At 34.4% G+C, this 25,551-nt stretch overlaps 1 protein-coding gene across 9 annotated transcripts in view; it reads right to left on the bottom strand.

Moving 5' to 3' along the window:
• The window catches only part of LOC145673108 (mannosylglucosyl-3-phosphoglycerate phosphatase), a 304,267-nt gene that overhangs the window by 53,940 nt on the left and 224,776 nt on the right, over positions 1-25,551 (bottom strand). For 4 of the 9 annotated variants that reach the window (XM_081742513.1, XM_081742498.1, XM_081742480.1 and 1 more), the window contains 2 exons: positions 24,381-24,479; positions 9,418-9,727 (listed from right to left, as the gene is read on the bottom strand). In XM_081742513.1, coding sequence (XP_081598639.1) covers positions 9,418-9,543 — 126 coding nt within the window. In that variant the 5' untranslated portion in view covers positions 9,544-9,727; positions 24,381-24,479. Of the gene's footprint in view, positions 1-9,417; positions 9,728-24,367; positions 24,480-25,551 lie in introns of all 9 variants that reach the window. The other 5 variants (XM_081742549.1, XM_081742532.1, XM_081742522.1 and 2 more) reach the window with 2 other exon arrangements.

The following is a 25,551-nucleotide window of genomic DNA, read 5'->3' as shown; positions in this document are numbered from 1 at the left end:
AAAAAGTTCCATGTTCTGTTTCACACATTTTATAGGAGATCGAAAATAAAGTTTAAAATGTTCTGAAAATGTAATTTCAAGAAAATTTTCACTCGATTTTCTGCTTCATTTCAAGCGTACCTTCTTAGCATCAGAAAAGAGTCAACATGCCCGTCGCATATGTGTGTAAAAACTAGTTTACGCCAAAACCTGAACATACAACCTTTCTGTTGCAAAAAAATGCGATTTTTGCAAAGTGGCTTACAATATCTAACAGAAGTATATAATACAGTCTACAGTTCTCCAACCCTATAAACACTAAAAATGTGCACAAAATTAGAAACTATTCTTTAAAATTTGGGTTTAAATTTTAAAAATTAAAGTATGTGTTTGTGAAAATATCTAGAGAGAGTGCAGACACACAGATTTACCGAACTTCAAGAGGTGATTCATTACGAAACAAAAGAAAGAAAACCTAGAAAAATGGCTGAATATGGTCGTTGACTTTTCTAAGCGGTTGTAGTTTCGAACCGAATATTAAGAGCAAATAAAAGCCAACAATAAAATTATATATATATATATATATATATATATATATATATATATATATTTTGCAAGCAACTTCCAAACTGTTTAATAGCTAAAGGAGGAATGATAAATCTCAGATCTTCACAATCGCTTTATATATCTATCTATCTATCTATCTATCTATCTATATATATATATATCTATCTATCTATCTATCTATCTATCTATATATATATATATATATATATATATATATATATATATATATATATATATATATAATTTTAATTACATTTACTGATTCCACTGACACGATTTCCTGATATCTAACTGCCATTGATACGAGGGCCACTATTTATATTTTGAGCCGAACAATGAAAAAACAGTAATTTGCCATTGAAAATTGATTTATTGTTTTTCGAAATATTCTCCTTTATTATCAATACACTTTTGCATTCGTTCGAACCATTTGTCAAATCATTTTTTCCGATCTTCTTGAGACACCTCCATAATATGGTTTTTGAACGCATCAACGGCTTCTTCGCCGCCGACGAAAATCTTTGTCCACGCACAATTTATTTTTGACATTCGTGAACAAGAAGTCATTGGGTGCTAAATGAGGACTGTACGGAGGATGACCCATCAGTTTGATTTTTTGAGTGTTCAAATGGTCGGTTGTTAGACGAGATGTGTAAGAGCTCGCATTGTCTTGATGAAGAATGATCCGACGGCGCTTGTTTGTTTTCCGTATTTGACCGAAGACCTCCGGCAAACAAATTATTTGTACCATTCAGAATTGACTGTTCTACGTTCCTCTAAAGGCACAGTTGCCACATGACCAGTTTTCCCGAAAAAAAGTCTACCATTTGTTTCGATGTGCTTTGAGCACGAACAACTTTTGTTGGATTTGGTTCATCTTGAAACACCCATACAGTCGACTGCTGTTTACGTTCCAGCTCATATGCATATATCCATGATTCGTCATCTGTTACAATCTTATATACGTATTTTGAAGCACCGCCATTGTATTTATTGAGCATTTGTGTGCACCAATCGACGCGAATTTCTTTTTGAGTTTATGTCAAATTGTTTGAGATCCAAAGAGAACAAATCTTTCTCACAGCTAAATGATCACGTAATATTTTATATATGCTGGTGGAACGAATGCCTAGGGTTGCCTCAATCTCACAGTATGTCACATGACGATCTTGCAGTATTAGGTTTTGCACACCATCAATGTTTTCTTGAATAACAACTGATTTTGGATGACCTTCGCGAATTTCGTCTGTGAGCGAATGGCGTCCATGAGTAAAATCGATATACAAGCGTTTTGGCAAAGAATGGTGCTTCATCGCCAAATGTAGAAGTAAGTTGATCGATGCACTCTTGTCTTGATAATCCACGTCGAAAATCGTAATAAATCAAGGCATGAAATTTTCCACGGGTTAATTCCATTTTTCTGTTGTCACGCAATCTTCAAGTCAATGTAAACAACACAAATAAAGCTATTGACAAAACATCTGAAGTAAGTTATGGTCAACAATGTCAAATGTTTCTATGCAAACAAAAAACAGCGCCTAACTGCAATCAGTATTGCCAAGGTTCAAAATATAAATAGTGGCCCTCGTACGTTACACGTTTCGAGATTATAGTTTTCTGAACTTCGCCTACACCATTTCGACAAGCTTCTAGCTTCTAAATAAAGTTTTCTTTCTAATGTTTATTCCAGCTTTCTTTCCTCCCATGTGGTGAAAGGAATTATCTCTATCAAGTTCGGTGATTTTATCGATCCTGTAAATAGCAAATGAATTTCATGGAAAAGTCCACAGTATGTATTACGCATAAAGAGAAAATAATAAAAAGCGTAATGCAGCAAGCATAGAACTACCCATTCATGCTTAAAGAGTCAGAACGAAGACAGAAAAAATAATGATAAATAAATACATATATCATAAATTCCTATTTTATCAACTAATCTTTACAGCAATAACACAATGTACTTTGAAGACTTTACAAAATTCTTTGATTATTAGATAATACTTTTGGTGCAATTATTAGACTTCCAAACTATGCTATACATAAGTGTCGGAAGTCTTATAGAACGGCTTTGTCCGTTCGTCCGTCTGTCGACAGAATCGGAGCAAAAACAGAAAGAGATATCAAAAAGTAGTCCTCTGCAGTCGATCCAGCGTCCCAAGAATAAGTTCTATCTTTTCCGTTAACCCTCTATTCAAACTGAAAGTGGTTCAAATTAACCGTTTCCGGTTTTAACATTTAACGCAATAGAACGAAAACTGTTAACAGATAACGAGAAGCTACCTTTTGAAAACAATTCAACGTCTCTAGGCAACATACCATTCTACCAAAACCGGAAGTGACTCAAATTTACTAGTACTTCCGGTTTCAATACTGATTTCCACAGAGCAACAACGGTCAGAGATATCGAGATGCGTCTTTCTGCAACAGATCCCGTGTCCCAAGAATAAATTCCATTTCCTCCGTTAACCTTCTATTCAAACCAGAACTGCTTCAAATTAACTATTTCCGATTTCAACATTTATCGTCATAGAACTAAAACGTTATTAGACAGCGACAAGCAGTTTTCTAGAAACGACTCAGGGTCTCAAGAGAATATACCATTACAACCACAACATTCTATTGAAACTGGGAGTGGCTAAAACTAACTACTACTTCTGGTTTCTATACTGATTTCCCTAGAGCAAAAACGGTAAGAAGGATAGAGATACAGTTTTTTGCAGTAGCTTCAGCTTCCCAAGAATAGGTTCTGTCTTATCCCTTAACCCTATATTAAATCCAGAGATAGTTCATGTTAGCTATTTTCTGTTTCAATCTTTATCGCCATAGAACAATAACAGTTAAGTGATAGCAAGTAATGGATTTTTTATATGGATTTAGCGTCCGAGGAATAGGTTCTATCATCGATCTAATTAATCTATTGCCACTAGTAGTTATACATATACTACTTCAAGTTTGAGTATCGAAGTCCCATAGCTTGGAAGTCTACCTAGTTTCACTCTCGGAAACGCAACGGAACACATTTGTTTATATTATTTTTCAAAAATAAATAAATAAATAAATAAATAAATAAATAAATAAATAAATAAATAAATAAAAATACAAAAATAACGTACAGAAGCTAAAACGCCAGACTTGCACAGTGCCAACAAAAATGACACCTATTAGTAGATTTCTTCTGACAGTGATTTCGAGACTAATATCTGCAAAGGATCTTTTGAAGTAGAGAAGACGTACTTTTTTTTAGTTACCGAAGCCGTACTGAAATTTAAATGCGTTACAAACAGGATATAAGGGAAGTACACGCGCCTATCTGGCGTATATTCATCTCAAGATTTTAGAGTACAGCGTATACACACCTCTTAAGATTCAAGACTGATATTTATTCAACTCTTGGAAAATAATAATAAAGCACATATATAATTGTAATAGTCTATAGTCTGGTTTCCTTTCGTTGGAAAAATTTAATCTCTATGTATATATCTTTTGTTTTCATCCCTTACACTGTTCCTCAGGTCTTGTCGAGAAGGGTCAGCAGGCTAATTTACTATAATTTTTTAAAATCAAACTCGAGAAATTCTAATTGGCAACACAAACTTGGAAGCTCTTAGTTCTAGGTAATGCAAGCCTCACCAAAATTACTGTATAAAGGTTATATATAAATACATTTCAAATTTTGTAAACTACAAGTTTTCTAGACTATCAAAACATTATATTCCTGTACTCTCTTATGAAATTGACTAATTCTACAACATGGATTATCCTTAATTTGTCTAAGGATAGAAATATAATAATATTGTAAATAATAAAAGAAAGGGGGGAGAAGAAGGAATCAGCATAAATGGGTAGAATGTATCTGTTTTTGTTTAACAAACAAATCGCTACATCTTTTAAAACGATGAAACTATCCTACTAAAAATATTAGTATCTATATCTCTGGGCACTTGTATGTTAAAAATGCAATCTTACTAGTTTCTTTCTAAGAAGCATGTAATTTAGAGATTTAGATAAGTAAATCACTACAATTTAACAAATTATAATAGCTCTACTGGATACTTTTAGTAACCAAAGGTTAATTTCCTCATTAATTGCGATAACCATAGAGAAATAAAGTTGATTGGTTCATATTTTACTATAAATTCTTCACTAATTTTATTCTTTTGTACATGTAAATTATTTAATGTTTTCGTTATACAGTGTGTTTCCAACACATGTTTCATGTAGCCAAACTTTAAAAAAATTAAAGAATAAACTATATAACAATATTATCAGGTTTAGGCAGGCAGTTAGCTTATAAATATGAAATATTATATTAAACTATTCAACAGTTTTCACAATTTGAACTGTCAAAATAAATAAAATTGGATGTTAAATTTGTTTTAGGGTTTTACTGAAAATTAATTTGCAAGTGAAATGAACTATAAATAATTAACAGAATTACAATAGGAATTCACCAGCAAATCTAATTACGGGGAAATACGTCTTCAAGCATATCCCTCAATGATTCTTGTTAGTTATAAAGTTAACTTTATAAAACATATGTTAAGTACGTATCTGACGCATGCTGCTGAAACAGACTTAACCAAAAATCCGTCATGATTTACTGTAAATAACAAAACTATTTATTACATTTTTTACGGTGTTTTCTATATAATACGTTTTTCATGACTTACCGTAATTAGTTATGTTTTCAATGTAACTGCAATATTATCAGTTAGTACATTGAAAGAAGAAAACAACATACTTTAATTTAGGACATTTAGAGGTTAGAGTTCTTAATCTAGAACGAAAATGATGATATTGACAAATTTGGAATATGAAAAGCATTTAGCAAAGAATTTTTACTAACTGGGCAAGGTGAAAGTATTTACTGAAACAGTATTGGATCTAACAAAGCAAGACGCATTTTTGGCTAAGTCAGGTTTACTTAAATTATAAATAATTTGAATTAAAAGGGAAATAACTTGAATTGAGTTAAGTCATTACAAATCTTCCATAAAGCATTGAACACAATTATCTTACAATATTCTTCCTATACGGACCCTAATATATAGACGTGGCTCTACAATACATCGCTTGCTTAAGTTGAAGCCCAGAAGCAATGTAGATATTATCATCTCTTCTCGACCCAACAGGCAGACTGTAAATAGTGTTCAATTATTTACATGCAATAACAGTTAAGAAAATAATTTTGGAGCATGCTACGAGCTGTTCCACTCACACATAATATTCCTAACATTTCAATGTCTTTTTAGCAGTTTTGAATTTGATTGGGCAATTTTAGTTTAGTTGAATTTAAAACATTATTCAACGCTAAAGCAATTCAAGAAGATACCCCTTGCCCCAAATTTCTCGATAATAGTAAGCAGATCATCTCATGACACGCTCAAACAAGATCATTATCAGAATACATATAATTTTAAAATGTGAAAAATTAATATAAGGCAATAAACAAAGGATAAACCTAAATTAGTCAATTTTCCCATTTAGTCACTTTTCAAACGCTGACCGCTTTTACTTACGTAACACTGAACGCTTACTTACCCCGAGAGCTAATGAACGCAATGAAAAATACACAAAATAATCGATGTAAACATAAAATAAAATGGAATACAAACATTTCAAGAATGCTTCTCAGCTGCAACCTAGAATTCAACTCGCAGCTCCAAGTTTATCTTGACGTCATTAAGCCGCCATTCAATTTAAGTTATTAATATGAAAACGAAAAACAAAAAACAAAAAAAAAAAATGTATTAGTTCTTATTTCTGTTACCCATTATTATGTCGTACAAATGACGTAAAACAATACCGAAAGGATCCTTCGCATTATTTCAAAGATAAATACAAAATTAGGCTTGTTTAACCCCTCTTTAATTATAATGGAAAATTCAAATCTGAAAAATTTTATGATATGACCACGAAATATACCTTTCTCTTGGTAGTCACATTATTTATTACATAGTTCTTTCATTATATAGTGGATTGTAATATGAGAATTACTGAGAAAAATATATCTGTCTTCCATCACAAATTATTTCAAGCTTTCCTCGAACTTGTGATCAAGGGATCCGTCATCATTTACGGACTTTCTGAATTCAGCTACAAAAATGGACCACTAAATACCAGGATTCGACGACCAGTAAATAAAAGTAACTGGCGTATTACTGTATTATACCAGTTACTTCTTATTTAATGGTACGTATAAAATTCAGTTAATCATTTGTGAAAATAGGTATTTTGTGAAGCTCGATTTTCGGCTCAAAAGACTGCATTCCTTGGCTCATATACTTCCTAAAGTTGACTGTCATTCTATTAACCCGTATCAGTTTGAATACTGATGAACTTCGCAAAATATCCCGAACTTCTATTTGAGTAATTTCTTATTCTTTTGCACGTCTGTGCACCGATACGGCTTATTTATTAGATATAAAACCACTATAATCACATCCAGGTATAAACGAGTTGAGTTGATTTTAAGTTTAACATCCCGTTCAGCAGCGAGGCTATATGAGACGTGAGCCCACTGATTAACGTGGAATCCGAACTATATTGAACTCCCACCGGAAATCAAACCGGGTCTCCCACGCCAAAGATGCGTACGCTAACCGCTTAGCCACGAAGGAGCTCCCAGGTATAAACGAAATGTGTCTGCCTGTTCTGAAAAGGAATACAGAAGTGTACATTTCGCTTTAGACAGATGAAAGAGTCGATTAAAAATAATGAGTGCCCACTTTTAAAAAAAGACTGAGAACCATTGTCCAATTTTATGATCTTTCCTTGACGCTACAATGAATTCCAGTACACGAGTTTCCTTAGATAAGAACAAAATATAAGCAATATAAACACTTATTATTACTAATTTATTTACAGTTCTGGCAATATATTATCAGACAATGATAATCAGACACATAATCTTAGATGTCTTGCTTGGGTCATATTATATTTTTATTTAATTTATACGCAGTACCACAGCAAGAATAAGCAACACTTATGTGTTATTTGTGCGTGTAATCCAACATTTGATGTCCTAATGCGAGTACACGGAGTCGAATCTCATGTTAAGTTGTGGGCCCAAGTCATATAAGTCTTAATAAGCAGAATCTGAAGACTAAAATTAAACGTGGAATTTTAACTCACAAGGAACGGACATGAACGTGTCATCCGGATATCCGAATCAAACCTAGTCCATTCGATAAAAGCGCATAAAATTATGTGCCATGGACAACGGAGTAAGTTCCTGGGGCCCATTAACCCTGTTAGTATAAAGAAAATTGTACTCACAATGAAATAGCTATTGGATCAACACTGTTCTTTGGAAAGTCATGGTTTATAGTACATTCTCTTCAGCATGAAACAAGCTTTCCAGAGGTGCTATGTATTGGGGCGCTATAACGTATTTTAACAGGGAAAATTGGGAGAATATCGGGAAAATTCCCTCCAGAAATCCCTCCCATCAAATTTGGACCCCTCTGGAGTAGCCCCGGGTAAAAGCACATAATTCAAATGTATCTCGAAAAATAATATAAGGGATAAGAAATTTGGATTGTGTGCTTTTACCCGGGGCTACTCCAGAGGGGTCCAAATTTGATGGGAGGGATTTCTGGAGGGAATTTTTCCGATATTCTCCAATTTTCCCTGTTCAAACACGTTATGGGGCCCCAATACATAGCACCTCTGGAAAGTTTGTTTCGTGCTGAAGAAAATGAACTATAAACCATGACTTTCCAATGAACAATGTTGATGTAATAGCTATTTCAGTGTGAGTCTACAATTTTCTTTATACTAACAGGGTTAATGGGCTCCAGGGACATACTCCGTTATCCATGGCACCTAATTTTATGTGCATGAACATATCTTTGTTATGTTTATCGAATAGACCAGGTTTGATTCGGATATCCGGATGACACGTTCATGTCTGTTCCTTGTTAGGATCTCTGCCAAGGTAACATTACGAAGATCATGCATAACCATCTTCCTACATGCATTTCAGATCCTACGAATTGTGTAAAAATGACTCTCATACAGTTAGAAATTCGGCTCTGCATAAAAACCAAGAGATAGCCAAGAGAGGTTAACTATCAGAGTGACACAGATATATATTATGTACCATTCTCGGCACACGTTTCTCAAATGAAATGAGGAATTTTAAGGGATATGCTACAGAAAGGTGAACTGGAATGGAAGGATAGAAGCCTCGCAGTAAGTAGAAGGATTAGGTATATACGCTTTGCAGTTCTTTGAAGACATTACGAGTGGCAGCAGCAATCGATGGAACGAAGTGGATCTTCAATGCTATTCCCTGCTGAGTCCATTTCACTACATTTCTTTGACGTTTTTATTTCTCTTATTCCTAGCTTTATCCTCCGTGAATAAAACTCCAATACACAGCCGAAATTTTGGAAGTATTTCTGAGGAATTAAGTACTAGAAGTGAGATGATTCAGTATCTTAATCAACTGATGCTCCTTCCTACTCCATAACGGTTTAACTGCTCCGAAAATCACACTTACGTACATGTAGCACTACATTATTTTAATTTAGATCCTTATTCGGCCCTTAGAATACTGAGGATATTACCACACTAGGCTCCGCAATCGCATTCCAAAATATTTTCCAGTAATCGGTAGCAATTCTTTGTATATCCTCAATTACTAATTTAGTTTAATTCCTTTTTACTGTCATAAAGACTATATTATTATTTGAAAGTAAAGGAACTATAGGCCTAGTTTAAACTACACTCACGTTGAAAAATAAAGAAAAAAATATTAGTGGCAATCTGACCTTTCTTTCAAAATTTCTGTTCTAAATGTCACAACTTTACCAGTTTTCATACAGTGCAGAAACACCACATATATGAAATCAAAACTACATTAACCTGCTTCAGCCATCCTACTACACTCCTCACTCCTGACGTCACTTCCTCTGGAACATCAAAAGATGAAGATTCAACTAGGTCTGTCCATTTTGATCTAAGAGCAGCCTGCGTTGCGAAATTCGCCATTTTTCAAGGCACCTTGAAGCTCGTTCAATGAGGTGTTAGTACATTTCAATTAGTGATTTCATTCTTGTATATAATACACATCATTAATAGCTTTAATTAGTATTATTTTATTTACAAATGCTGCCTCTTCCACACATGCACTACAGCATTATAAATTAAGCAGAGAATTTACTGAGGAATCCGCCTAAAGTAAAAAGACATTTCAAAATGCTAATTACTCTACATAAAATATCAATGAGGCAAACATAATATTGTATATATTTGACACAAATCAAGAAGTGTTCCAATAGGAATGAAAATATACACTTTTTGCATCATGCTCATATATTCGGAGAATTGATTAAACTTATACCTTAAATAAGCAAAAATGTTCCCTTCACCTTCCAAGTATAAACTGAAAATATAATACCAACTCTGTGCTAATATTCACCGTATCCCAAGAAGAAAATCTGGCCAATAATTATCGAGTGCGCTGCAAGTAATATTTAATTTACGAACGTTATTTTTGCTAACTCAAAGAGCACTGAATACTTACTTGTGAAAATTATCAGTGAGAAGTCATGATACAGAAGTTGAAAATAAAATGAATAGTAATAACACGAGTGCAACATATTTCCATGCATCAGTAAAAATTTCAGTACAGTTTATGTACCTAGGTAATACAGCATATATGTCTAAATCATGTCATATGAATATACACACAAACAATCATCAATTAAACATTCTCACATGAAAGTCGCATGTTCACTGTACAGTCATGTTCAAAAGTAGGTTCTCTACGATACTTTTCCCAATAAGTTTGTATTCGACAGATAGTTTCTTATAAATTAAGGACAATAAAAATAATTGTACGCTAATTTATTAACAAATTACTGACAAAAGCAAGATTATTAAAGAGAATCTACTATGAAATGTGACTGTACACCATTAACAAAGCCAAGCCAAGTTGTGTTAATTACGGTATCTGCAGGTGACTATAAATGTATATACCATTTATAACAAATTTAAGACAAGCTGATGCAAGAAACATGATGATTATGCGAAAACTATATTATAAAATTGAAAGTGACTATGTTTGTGACTCTTAATATCTTGAACCGCCCGACCGATCTCGATCAAATTTCTGAAGTAAATGCGGTTCTGGCCTGGGAGTGATTTTAGCTATTTACTTTGACGGTAGAACTTAGGGGAGGGGGGGAGAGGGAATTATAAAACAATAAATAAAACTTAATAACTCCTGAACCAAATGATCGATCACACTTTCAACATAGACAAGGTTCGGGCCTGGAACGTTTTCTATCGTTTCACTTTGACGGAGCAACGTAGGGGACGGGAATATATGTATGCAAAAATAAAAGTGACCATGTTCGTGAGTTAATAATTCTTGAACCACCGGATCGACCTCAATCAAATTTTCAACATAGATGAGGTTTGAACCTAAGTTTTTCATCATTTCACTTCGACGGTAGATATTAGGGGAGAAATCTATAAAAATAAATAAAACGTAATAACTCTTGAACCACTCGACCGATCTCGATCAAACTTTCAACATAAATAAAGTTCGTGCTTGGGTTGGTTTCGTCATTTCACTTTTACGGTGCAACTTAGGAAAGGGGAGTGGGAGATACATGTTACAAAAATAAAAATAAAAGTGAGTGTCCTTGTGACTTCATCACACTTAAACCATCCGACCGATCTTAACCAAATTTTCAACATAGATGAGGTTCGGAGCAGGGTGGTTTTTATCATATCACTTTTACGGTAGACCTTAGAGAAGGGAAGGAGAGGGGAAAGATCAATAAAAATAAATAAAACCAAATAACTCTTGAACTACCCGATTGATCTGGATCAAATTTTCAACATAGATGAGGTTCGGGCCTGGGATGGTATTTATCTATTCACTTTGACGATAGAACTTAGGGGAGGGGTGGGAGTTAAAAATAAATAAAACTTAATAACTCTTGAATCAAACGATCAATCTGGATCAAATTTTTAACATAGATGAGGTTCGGTCCTGAGATGTTTTTTATCATTTCACTTTGACGGTAGAACTTAAGGGAGAAGGATATATATATATATATATATATATATATATATATATATAAAACTCTTAAACCTACGGACCGATTTCGATCAAATTTACAACCTAGATGAAGTTTAAACGTGGTATGATTTTTGTCATATCTCTTTGATTGTGTAACTTAAAGATGGGGGAGGGGAGAGATTTAAAAATTATCGAAAATGAGCTATATTAGTTGGAATCCAGTTTTCGGGGTCGCTAAGATGAACAGTGACCCTCCTAATGCCGTTTAAATCCAAATTCAACCCGCAACTTAGAGGAGGGAGAGGGGGAAATATATATATATATATATATATATATATATATATATATATATATATATATATATATATATATATATAAATGATCTAAATGAAAAATATCAGTTTCGAATTCATAGTTTTCGGGGTTTGCTGAGATGAACAATGACATGTCCGATGCCGTGCCCCGCAACATGGGGAGGGGAGGGGGATACATATAAAAATTATCGAAAATGGTCGATAGCAAAGAGCGCTTAAGCAAAAGTAAAAAGTGACTGACTACTATTTTTCTTAATTTAACCCAACGGAGCGGGTAATTGATGCTAGTGTAATATAAAATTTGATAAAATTCTTTTCTAGTTGTAACTTCTTGTGCAAATAATTTAGAAGTTTTATTTGAAGAAGCTTATTCTGCTATTACAATTATTCTGCGGATTTCAATTATAATGAAGATTTAAATAAGTTATAAGAAATTATTATCGTTCGAAGTTATTAATATACTCGTACAGTGTTATAGTAGTGTAGTTAACGCTTTGATAACTGATATTATACTAATTTGTAAACGTACTTTCTTATTTGCTGCGTCTGTTTCGGTGTTCCCTAACACTTCCTCAGCAGATTGGGCAACTCGCGAAATAAATGACACACAATTTCAAAAGATTGCAAGGTACGAAGAGAAGTCAAAAAGTAAAGGGACTTAAAGGTACATTTATTCTAATGATAGAAAACTGAAACATACATTATTTTTCTACGTAATCTCTCTGCACTTCAACGCACTTTTACCAATTTCACAAGCTTTTTATTTTTAATTATTTATTTTTTTTATTCCATCCTGTAACCAATTTTGCACCGTAACAATGACTTCTTCATTGGTTGGAAATCATCTTTCCTGTCGTGTAAGATGGAATACACTGAACCATGACTGATATGTAACGTATTGGCGATTTCGTCCACTATGATTCGTCTGTTTTCCATCAACATACCCTCAACGACTTTCAAATTGTCTTCAGTCGTTGACGTCGATGGCCTGCTCGATCTTTCCCCGTCACGTATAGAAGATTTTCCCTGTTTGAAGTGCTCTATCATTCGTAGATCTTGCTTCGCGCGACCGTCCGCAAACAAAAAGCGAATCGCTGCCCTCATTTCCTCCTTGGTGCAGATCGACAATGGAGCTGCAATGTTTAACGATCTGCTACACTTCAACGATTAATGCGAGAAAAAAATGAAATGAAATGAAATCTTAGAGTTTTACGTCCCACGGTTATGCCGGTTAGGCTAAAGGAGACGATGATGATGAGAGATGAGTGAAATGGTGGAATGAAGAAAGTGGGAGGAAACGGGAGAACCCCGAGAAAACCCACGAGCACGGTGTTTGTCCACCACAAAGTTCACTTGGCGGGGGCTGGGATCGAACCCGGGACCCCTAGTACCAGAGGTGAACGCTCTACCACTGAGCCACCGCGCCCCCCGATTAATGCGAGAACAAGTGACACGTTGCATAGAAGTGTTGCAGACGACACTAATTCAGCGCTGGATACTAGTAGTGTTACCAAACCCTAGCGCGAGAAATTGCGAATTTTTGACTTCTCGTATTTTTTACTGTTTCCGAAATTGCATATTCGGACTGGCGGCTGAATCTGTTTTAGTTAAAATGCTAAATACCGCAGAGTGATTGTAATGAATATTGTAAATAAAGTTACATTCATTCATTCATTCATTCATTCATTTATTAGCCTGTTTCATTAGCTAACAAAACATGAGAAATTCTCATGTAAGCATTACAGTTGTCAAAAAGAAAAGAAAGAAAAAAAAAAACATACAATATTGTCAAGTACCAGAAGTATACATCATGCAATCTTTCTAAAAATACGAAACCACATAATTAGGTAACTGCTTGTACCACACCAGGCATGTACTCACGGGTAAGTATTTGTTTCCAACTCTTCAGTTAATGAGTCATTTAAATATTCTTTAATTGTGTAATAGCACTTTTCAGTGAGTAGATTATATAAAGTCTTACCAAGAATGGAAACATTGGTCATATTTTTCAAGTACAGAGGAAGTTTATTATACAATCTGACACAATTCATGTACACGGTTTTGCTTATATTAGCATATTTTTGATGCATCACAAATATGTCACTACCTTGTCTTGTATTATGGCTATGAACATTTTTATTAAAGATAAAAAGATGCTTGTTTTTCACAGTAAAAAGAATAGATTTATAGATGTATAAGCTGGGGAGTGTTAAAATTTTTGCTTCTCTGAAAACCTTTTTACATGACGATTTTGTGGGTAACCCAAAAATTATCCTAATTGCTTTCTTTTGCAATCGGAAAGTGCTTAAACTATTTTCAGCCGATCCCCAGTGTATTATGCCGAAGTTAATTAATGAATTAAACTTGGCGTAGTAAAAGCTAAGAAGTGCTTCTCTCGATACAGTACCTTGAAGTTTGTATAAGGCAAAACACACGCTACTTAGTTTCTTGTTTAAAGTGGAGATATGGGCAGACCATGAAAGATCATCACTTATGATTACACCTAAAAGCTTTGTTATGCAAGAATATTGGAGTAAGTTAGAAGATATTTTTATTCTAGGTGATATACGCGGTTTTCCTGGAAAATGAAAATGTAAGAGAATCGATTTATCATGATTTATAATTAACCTATTCGCTGTTAGCCATTTTACTAATTTGTCCGTAAAAATGTCAGATTTCCTCTCAACTTCGTCTATTGATTTTCCTGATATTATCATACTGATGTCATCAGCATATAGAATACATTTCGCTGGATGCATAAATTCTAACAAGTCATTTATATATATCAGGAAGAGAATAGGACCCAAAATGGAACCTTGAGGAACACCTCTGACTATAGTTGATAAAGACGAACAAGTTGTTTGAAACCCATTTGCAGCTAATTTTGATATTTGTACCGCTTGTTGCCTACTGGATAAATAAGAGAGAAACCAGTTGTGAGCTACTCCTCTAATACCATAAGCATACAACTTGCTTAAAAGAATAGCATGATCAATTGTATCAAAAGCTTTGGATAAGTCGATGAATAGGCCAACAACATATTTACTGTTTTTTAATTCAAGAGCTATATTGGACATGTAATCAAACAAAGCTGTTTCAATACTTTTCTTATTTTGGAAGCCATGTTGTGATGATGACATTTGTACATATATTAAAATATAAAACATAAGTACAATTTAAAATATTATATAAATGTACTATTATATACTTCTTCCAAATATATTCGACTGCAAAACTAACTACATAAACGTTAAAGTGTGTATATTAAGGAACAAGTATTAAATTATAAGGAAGAAAGGAAAAAAAGGAAAAAAAAAAAAAGCTCATTCTCAAAGTCAAATCAAACGTTTAGATCAACATCTTCGGAAGGATTAAGTATTTCGAAATACTTATAATTTGTATATAAACTTGGTTATTAAAATGGCTACAACAAACTTATGTTAGACAAATGGAGGTAATAAGCTTAAACTATTTATGAAAATGGATTCAAGAACCCAAGACACCAAAGGAACATAAATAACAAAGAATTATAGAAAATGAATCTCCTTCCCGTTATGACCAGCACTTTTCTATAGAATACAGAAAGTAATACAAAAATATGGATTTAAAGCAGTGTTCGAACACTCGAAAATTTTTTAACCAGGTATAAAAGTTGCTATATGGAAGGTAAACTAAACTCAAGTACTAATGAAGTGGTTTGTGACTGTGCCCAGATTTATATAGGGACGATTAAATAAATGCTGACATAACTATAAAAAAATATATCAGTCACTCTAAAGACATAAATTTAGCCGTCTCAAGATTAGCAAAACATCTAGGTGAGTCACAGCATACCATAAAACAAGTCAATATTTTACAGAAGACTTTTTCTTAACATCCCATGATTTTGCTCCGAGGCTCTAAGAGACGACATTAATAATAAAGAATGAAATGGAAGGAAACCCATACACAAGGTACAGGGGATGGACAAAAATATGGAAACACCTGAAAAATTGCACATTACCTTTATTGATGGCGAGTAGGACCACCTTTGGAACGTAGAACGGCCTGCAGTCGACGACGAATGGTGAAATATAGGTCACGTATAGTTGTTAAAAGGACGTTGTACCATTCTTCCGCCAAGGCAGCTGCAAGTTGTTGTAGAGACGACGATGGTGGATAACGAGCTCGCACTTTGGTCTCCAAAACTGACCACAAGGGCTCAATGATATTGTGCTATGGCGAATGTGGAGGCCATGGCAGATGTGACACTTCATCTTCGTGTTCATGAAATTCATCTTGGACGATGTGAGATGTATGAACAGTCACTGCTATCTTAAAACATGGGATTACCATCTGGAAACAAAATTTGTACCATGGGATGCAGCTGGTCACTCAAAATGGTTGCGTAGTCCTTGGCAGTGACATGACCATGCTGGATGATGATGGGATCGGCAGAATATCAGGATATGGCTGCCCAAATCATCATTGAACCACCGCCATGCTTCACTCTTGGTAACAAACAGTGTGTATCGTACGCTTGTGTTGGCGTTCTCCACACGTTCTACAGCAGTTGGAAACAATGTAACGGAAGACTCATCCGACCAGGTGACAGTCTTCCACTGTTCCATTGTCCTTTTTATGGGAGTTGCACCACTGTCTAAGTATAGAAACACGGTCAACAATCATGAGTGGTTTCGGGATTGCAGACCTGCTATAAGAACCTGCTTGTGGAGTTCTCTTTTGACTGTTTTAACGCTAACAGGGTTTGTAAGCATTATATTCAGCTCAGCTGTGACTTTTGGCGCCGTGGTGAACTGCTTGGTCACAATCCTACCGAATGTGCGTCTGTTTCTGTCACGCAATACACACTTGCGTACACACTGGTGCTTCGTTGATGTGGTTTTTCTCAAACACTCGTAGGCAGTCTCGATTTTTGAGACTGTGCCTCTTGATACACCAAATAATTCCGCTACTTTCGTCATGGAAGCTCCCACCATACGCGTACTCACAATTTGTCCTCTTTATCTCTGTCAGCTCAGACTTGATTCGTGATAATCTGCACGAACCCGTCGCTGAACTATAACTGGCCCATCTGTTCGATTGGCCAGGTTATATACCTCACAGGATGCACCGATGACCACAGCGACACTTACCATTCAGACGCAAATCGTGTTTGAATGGCTATCTCTTCCATACAAGTGTTTCCATATTTTTATCCATCTCCTGTATTTATCCACTCGGCAAGAGCTGGGATCGAACCAGAATCCCACGCACCAGAGCAGGTGAACACTCTACCATTGTGCCATCGTAGTCCTAGAAGACTTCTTCAATAATAGAAAAATTAGTATATGAATCCTGCTTTGTTAGAACAAAGTATCCAAAACTAATCTTCGACAAGCAATGGGATTATATTTTAAACTTAAATTTACGAATCCTTGACATATAATTTTTCGCAGAATTTTCGAAGAAGTTTCGTTAGTAAACATGCAAAGCACACTGTCTAACATGTCTATAAGAAATTATCTGATAACAGTGTAAAACAAAACATCAGAACTGATGTCACAAACAGATTCTAAGTTATCGGGACAGTCAAAACCATTTCTTCAAATTTGACAGAAGTTGATCCGATCCGTGACTGCAGATTAATTTCAAACCTATTTCCGAAATAATACTGCGTCATAGGAAGTCACGCTTTACTGTCGTGCAAAAAGCTGCAAATCTTGAATCAGATCAAGAACAAAAACAATGTAGCCACTTGAAGTGTGTAATGTGGTCCAATGATGTATTTCAATGATACAAGGCTTCGAGTGCACCGAGAGCCCAATGAAGTATTGCACTCACAGTATTTAAGTGTTCTCTTACCATTACCTGGATAGGGTTTATATATTTTTGAAGAAAGAAAGAAAGAAAGAAAGAAAGAAAGAAAGGAAAAATTGGAATTTTTTCGTCTGAATAATGCGGAAGCTTTTCCATCATAATTATATAGTATAATAAAGTATACCTTGGATTTTCCGTGAGAATACACATTATCTTCAGCATTTTGAAAACACGTCAAATAATAAAACTAATTTTGATTCATAGTAGATCAGTGTTGTATCAAGTCGTGCTTGGTTATTAGTGTGATAGCTAGTTGCATTACTCTCGCAACGTAACAATACTCCTAATTAGTATGACATTTTTATGACGATAGGTATCGATTTCTTGGCAATTACGTTTTAAATTAAGAATGAGAATTTTAAAGACGAATTACGGGGAACTTCTGCATCCCGAAGAATTTTGTCGGGGGGCCGAGACACAATCTCGTAATAAAAGAAAATCCCGTACACTACGGGATGTATACGAACCCTAGACTTGGATTCATTCATACAGGTGTGTGTGAATACGAACCAGCATGTTAACTTAGGTCATTCTCAGTGGCCAGGTATTTTAATTTCCTCAACACTTTTATGTTGAATACGAATGAATACATAGTGGACATACTTGATTTTCAAGATGCAAACTGCCGTGGTCACAGAGCTCGAAGTGTTTTATATGATTTTAAGAACATTCAGACGCCCTGAAGCTCCTGGTTTGGCCTGCAAAGTCCCCAGACCCAACTGAAAATCTGAGCGACTATTTGGATCAGTGAGTGAAATACAAAAATAGGTATCTGTGTATTTTGCTCGACCTACGGGATCTACTGATAAGGCGAGTGGATGAGTTGGTGTGGCATATTTGCCACACATTGTGGAGTCTCTTCCAAATAGAATTCAGGTCAAATACGGTGATATCTGGCATTGTGTAAACTATACATGAAGGGAGTTACTATTAGTTTTCCAGTATGTTCATTGATAAATAAGTAAGAATAGAAATATCAAAGGCATGCATCATCAGAACAGAAAAAAAAAAAACATTCATGCATAACTACAGATATGTGTGTATATTGAAACTTTGAAGTTTGAAATAAAAACACAGCTTGTCCCTTTGTAATTAAGTAACCATTGACTACTACTCGTGCTCCCTATGCGTGTGGTCTCTTGTTTGATTCCCAATAGATATATTAAACCTAGGATAAAAATATGTGTAGTAGTTCAGATTAGGAATAGCCGGATTCGAATTTTGTTAGATTCGAATCTAAATCCGAGACCCAGATCTATTGATTCAGCGTGTTAGTACACTAACAGTAACAGCTTTCGGGTATTTGAGTTATGTCATTGTCGACACTTATAAACCATAGTAAACATATCAAAATCATATATTTTAAAATTTGATAAAAAGTAATTCCAGTGGCAGGCGGAAATGAAGGACGAGGAAAATTATTTTCTTCCATTTGTCTCCCATCTTACACAAAAGAAAATTCTTTTCACGATAAGTGAATAAATCTCTGTACGAACAACGAGAATAAATAATTATAATCTTAGACAGCATGAATTTGGATACCTTTTATCTAAGATCTGAAATTATGGATCTATAAATCAGATCTATAATTAAATCATACACCCTAGATCTCGGTTTCGAATCTGGATATCCAAGATTCAAAATAAAAGTGTGGATACATTATTCTTCTATTATTACTTGATACATTATATTTACTCACTACATTGAACAAATTATAGAAAAATTAACAATTTTCGTGCGTTAGTGCAACATATATATATATAATGAAAAATTGTGCTTCAGCATGATAATGTGTTTGAAATCACTTAACTTTAGAAGGACAGTACAAAAATCACACGAAATTCCACACCATTGGTTTGAAAATGTCAAAATGATTAAAATGATGCCAGCAAAAATTTGATAATCAATGTGTATATATAACACATAAAACCCTACAAGTAGAAATAAGGTCAATGTTATGGTTCTTACTATCTCTTCAATTAGCTATGCCTCTGCATACTTAATATGCACAACAAATACATCATTCTCACCGGAAGTGTTGAATGTGAACTTTTCAAGTTTCCACAAGCTCCCATAACGATTTGAAAATGTTGATTCCATCCTTTAAGAACAACAACTCTTTCTTAATGTAACAGCTGCTCGCATCTCATCTCAAAACTTGCACTTTAGCATGTTTTAAACGTTTATTTCAATCAACACACAGGAATGCAGAAACGATATTCTGGTATTCTTAATTTTCCAAAATTCCAGAAAAACTAACACTAATCCTTTATGGTCAATCAAGGATGAAAATCATAATTGAACGAATACATTATGCAGCAACTTACAAAGCGTCTACACAAAAAAGCAAAGCAAATTAATTTAATTTTTGATTAAATGTTTTCGTAACTTACTTAGTATGATTTAAAACTAATAAAAAAAAATCTAGTACAACCGCTACGAAACCTACATGTTAATTTCGATCTACAATTAATAATTGCTATATTAATGAGTCCTTGTAGCAGCAATATTACATAATCAACTTCTTAGCAATTCAAAACAATCTTACAATTATAAAATTATAATGTATATATAAACAGGGTACTGCACAGTAAATACTACTCCTCATTGTAAAGCACAAATAGTGTAAATGAACACGGTGAAACTCCTTCCAGTCTTTGACTCAAATTTCTTATGAGTTAAGTTATTTAGAATAGTCTCACGTCTATTACTCTAGTCAACAAGATTTTGAAACAGAAATGAAAATACCTGATTCTAATAGAACTTTTCACGTAGAATTCGAATCTGCATTCAGTTTTTCTCCATCACCCTCAGTTTCCCCGTGACAGAGGGATTTTCGGGAAATTTCCCCTCAAATTTCCTTTTAACAATTTTTGTATCTGTAGCTCGGGTACCTTTAGGTATAAAACACACAAATTGTATTGTATGTTAGCTTGATTTATACTTAGTAAGCCCTCTAAGTTTCATAAGAATCGCATTATTCTTTCTAGAGAAAAACATATTTATATAAAAATATGCTATATTACTGTTCACTTTACCATGTTCATTAGTGCAGATAAAATCACATATAACTTCCACGAAAATTACAATATAAGCACGGTTTATACCTCATTGGACTTCCAATAAAACATATTTTCAATGACGTGTACACCATGTCACCATTTTTGTATGAGGGAATATCTAGAGGGATTTTGTTGGAAATTCCCTCCAAAAAGTAGTTTATAAGATTTTTTTTTTTTTTTTTTTTTTTTGTCTTAACTTGCTATTTGTATATAGTGATACAGAAACAGGAACTGCACTAAAACATAATTTTATGTCTACTTAATAAATAATGTTAATTTCATGTGAATTGCATTATTCTGTCTAGAGATATATAATTCTGTCATAACTATTGTGTCTATTTATAGGTAATAAAGAATATACTATGCAAGACTTTTACCAAACACAAAAACCTCACGTTGACGTATTATTGTTGGCACATACATGGATACTCAAATACAAGCACAAGTACACGCATACTTTCTGTGGAAAATAAGTCACTTTTTAATATTTTGATCTGGCAACAATGCATAAAAAAATTGATGACTCACGTAGCCTGATGACTGTTAGTAGCGTTGAGTGACGGTCCAAGTTGGACGTGTTTTATATATGGCCGCGTGTAAGTTGAAGTGTTTGTGCATTGTGGAGTCCGAATAGATTGTGTTATGTGGTGATGCACTGAGTTAGATTACGTTTGTGCTGCTTCACGATTGATGGAGTATAGATTCATGTGAGTGATACCTTACAGGATACAAGATGCCGAGGAAGAGTGTAAATAACCCGGACAATTTCTGTTATGTATGTGGGGAGCTGACATTTAAATCGCAACGTCAATGTTTTACTCCACTTGTGAGGAAGTGTTATCAGTTATATTTTGGTTGCTGTGTAGGAGACCAAGATAAGAATTGGGCTCCTCACTACATTTGTTGTACTTGCGTGAAACGTCTGACAGGTGAGCAAATGGTGAACGAAACATGAACTTCGCAGTACCGATGATCTGGAGGGAACCAAAAGATCATTCCTCAGACTGCTACTTTTGTATGACACAGATAAAAGGAATAACCAGTAAATCTATGCACACAGTACAGTACCCTAATTTGCCATCAGCAATTAGGCCAGTTCCACACAGTGCAAAATTAACTGTACCAGTACCTCCTGCTCATCTTAGGGTAAATGAGGATTACGTACTTGAGGCAACTACTGAAGTTCCAAATGAAGAAGATGATCCTACTTATGTAGGAAGCACATCTACATTGGATCCCCATCTGATAACTCAGGGTGAACTAAATGACTTCGTACAGGATTTAAAACTCTCCAAGATACAGGCAGAACTTGTTGCTTGTAGACTTAAAGGCTGGAATCTGCTCCATCGTGACACTAAAGTGTGTATTTTTCGAAACCGTCATACAGAGTTTCAAAACTACTATTCTCAAGAAAATGATTTAGTGTATTGTAATAATGTCTGTGCTGTGATGGATACACTCGGACGTGCACATATAAGTACAGAGTGAAGATTGTTTATTGACTCTTCCAAAACTAGTTTGAAGGCTGTCCTTTTACACAATAGCAACAAATTTCCTTCAGTGCCTTTGGCTTATGCAAGTAATATGAAGGAAACCTATGAAAACATCAAAATAGTGCTAGAAAGAATTCAGTATGAGAAATACAAGTGGACCGTTTGTTGTGATTTAAAAGTTATTTCTTTGTTAATGGGTTTTCAGCTTGGTTATTCGAAATATTGTTGTTTCCTCTGCGAATGGGACAGCAGGAACAAAGCGGAACATTACATCAAGAAGGAATGGCCAAAGCGTGTATTAACTCCTGGACAGAAGAATGTCGTTTATTCCTCACTGGTGAGCCCTGATAAGATAATTCTACCTCCTCTTCACATAAAGTTGGGGTTCTTCAAAAACTTTAAGGAAATGGACAAAAGTAATGCAGGATTTTGTTATTTCAAGGAAAAATTTCCTCGGGTTAATGACGCTAAAATCAAGGAAGGGATCTTTGTAGGCCCCCAAATAAGATGTTTGATTCGTGACCAAAAATTTGAGGATCTCTCAACTCCGGTTGAGAAAGCAGCTTGGTGTTCATTTAAATGCTTAACAGAGAATTTTTTAGGAAACCAGAAAGCCCCAAATTACCGTGAAATTGTGAGTGATTTCCTGCAATCATTCAAAGAAATGGGTTGCAACATGTCCCTTAAAGTTCACTTTCTAGACTCCCATCTGGATTTCTTTCCTGAAAACCTTGGTGCTGTTAGTGATGAGCATGGGAAACGTTTTCATCAGGACATGGAGAAGAGATACTAGGGACAGTGGAGTTCACAAATGCTAGCTGATTACTGTTGGGCACGCAAAAGAGATGTTCTCGAAGCCAAACACAGAAGAAAGTCGACAACTAAAACATATTAGTTAAGGTAAGTAAGTGTTCATTAATTGAGAAGATACCACTAACTTCTTTTGTATTATTTATTAAGTAGAAATAAAATTATGTTTTAGTGCAGTTCCTGTTTCTGTATCACTTCCCACAAAATCCCTCTAGAAATTCCCTCATACAAAAAATGGTGACATGGTGTATACATCATTGAAAATAATGTTTTATTTCAAATCCAATGAGGTATAAACCGTGCTTATATTGTAATTTTCGTGGAAGTTATATGTGATTTTATCTGCACTAATGAGTATGGTAAAATGAACAGTACACATAGCATATTTTTATATAAATATGTTTAATTCTCTAGAAAGAATAATGCGATTCTTATGAAACTTAGAGGGCTTACTAAGTATAAATCAAGCTAACATACAATATAATTTGTGTGTTTATATACCTAAGGGTACCCGAGCTACAAGTATGAAAATGGTTTAAAAAAAAATTGAGGGGAAACTTCCCGAAAATCCCTCTGTCATGGAAAAACTGAGGGTGATGGAGAAAAACTGATTGCAGATTCGAATTCTATGTGAAAAGTTCTATTAGAATCAGGTATTTTCTTCCGTGTGCCTGAGAAAAAGTATTTTTTTGTCGACTAGTGTTATTTATGATGTACTCTAGATATACCACAGTATAACTATGATACCGGACTGATGAGACATCTTGTATTCCTATAGGTTGCTTTTTCCTTAAGTAGATTAATGTCAATTCAAATGTATAAGTACGGTAATGCAAACACTCATTACATTTCGTTATTGTAGCTACTCCGAGCAAGTCCAAACAAAATAGAATACCTTCTTCAGAAGCCTTCTTTCCTTGAAACTAAGCATGGTAAATGACAAAGTATTATTTATATATATTCAAGAACTCGTACAGTCAGCGACAAAAGTTTTTTCCGTTTGGTAAAATTTATTTTAGGAAAAACGATGGTATGGCTGGAACGCACAGAAAATTACATTCTTTATAATTTACTGAAAACTATACTCAAATTGTCCTTCCATTCTGAAGTTATTTACGAAACTAATTTCATCAAACGGAAAGAATTTTGGTCGCTGACAATCAAACTATAATTAATGCTTTAAAAAAAACTATGTATCTTTTACGTGGGAAATCAAGCGAAGAAACAGAAAAAAAAACTTACAGAAAAAACTTACTTGTGATTCGATCTCGATTTCTTACACCAATATATATATTAGAACTATCTAATCCATTGTATCTCAGGGAATTCAAGTCACTTATGGCTTATGGTAACACTGAAAAAAAAAAGGAAAAAATAACACTTTAATAGTTTTCCGTCAAACCATACTTTCATTGTTATTACTACTACTAGTGTCAATTACTCCCTTCGCTCAATTAAAATAAAAGTCCTTGCATATTTTAAAAATGCAAATAACCTATATTGTCAGCTACATTAAGAGACTTGCTAAAGGCACAATGTAATTAGCGACTTCTCAGTCAAAATCTGAGTACGGATCTATTAGGAAAATTTCGTCAATATACCTAGAAACCTATTTGTACATTTTCCCTGCTATTTCACTGTCTTCTACTATACATGTTTCACCTCCATTTAGGATAAAGACGAAGAAAAAGAAATCTTTTCCACTACATCAACATCGAAAAAGTTCTTCAGTTATAATATAGGTATCTGTGTCACAGATATTTACCAGGGTTGGCAAAAACCATGGTTTTTATTGAAAAAACAAAAAAAAAGTTTTTTTTTTTTTGGTTTAAACCCGATTTTTTTGGTTTAAACCAGGTTTTTTTTTTGGGGGGGTTAAATAATTTACTCTATGTTATTTATATTAGATATGAACAGAAATGACTTTGTTTCGCCTTGGTGTTATTATGCAACAACAAGGTTATGCTGGAAGGGTCACATAAGGTTAAAGCAGAATCCAAACCGCTTCTCGACTTACATCCAAGAGAAATTGTCCATTTGGATACGGAACCGGGACTAATTGGTCACAAATGCGATTGCCGGCTCATTCACGAATGACTCCTGATAAAAATACGTTGTACTGATCTTTACATAGGCCTACTTGGTAATATAATTGTCGAGAGTCATTTCAGAAGGACAAAAAGATAAACAGTTACACAAGTAAAAACATTATACAGAATTACATATTGAACAAACTCCATAGCTCTGGATAAGTAGCTTAACAAATAAAACACAGTTCTGACCAGAGCAGAATGAAATATATTAAAAACTATACTTACAATGTGTTACAGTTTCAAGGACCTAACGTCCTCTTCATCAGACACCAACACTCAACAGTGTTGGTGTCTGATGAAGAGGACGTTAGGTCCTTGAAACTGTAACACATT

The sequence above is a fragment of the Thermobia domestica genome, chromosome 2 (genome assembly GCF_964235325.1).
Source record: "Thermobia domestica chromosome 2, izTheDome1.hap1.1, whole genome shotgun sequence".
Classification (NCBI taxonomy): Eukaryota; Metazoa; Arthropoda; class Insecta; order Zygentoma; family Lepismatidae; genus Thermobia; species Thermobia domestica.
Note: the sequence above shows the minus strand (reverse complement) of the source record. Positions and strands in the feature narration are given on the sequence as shown.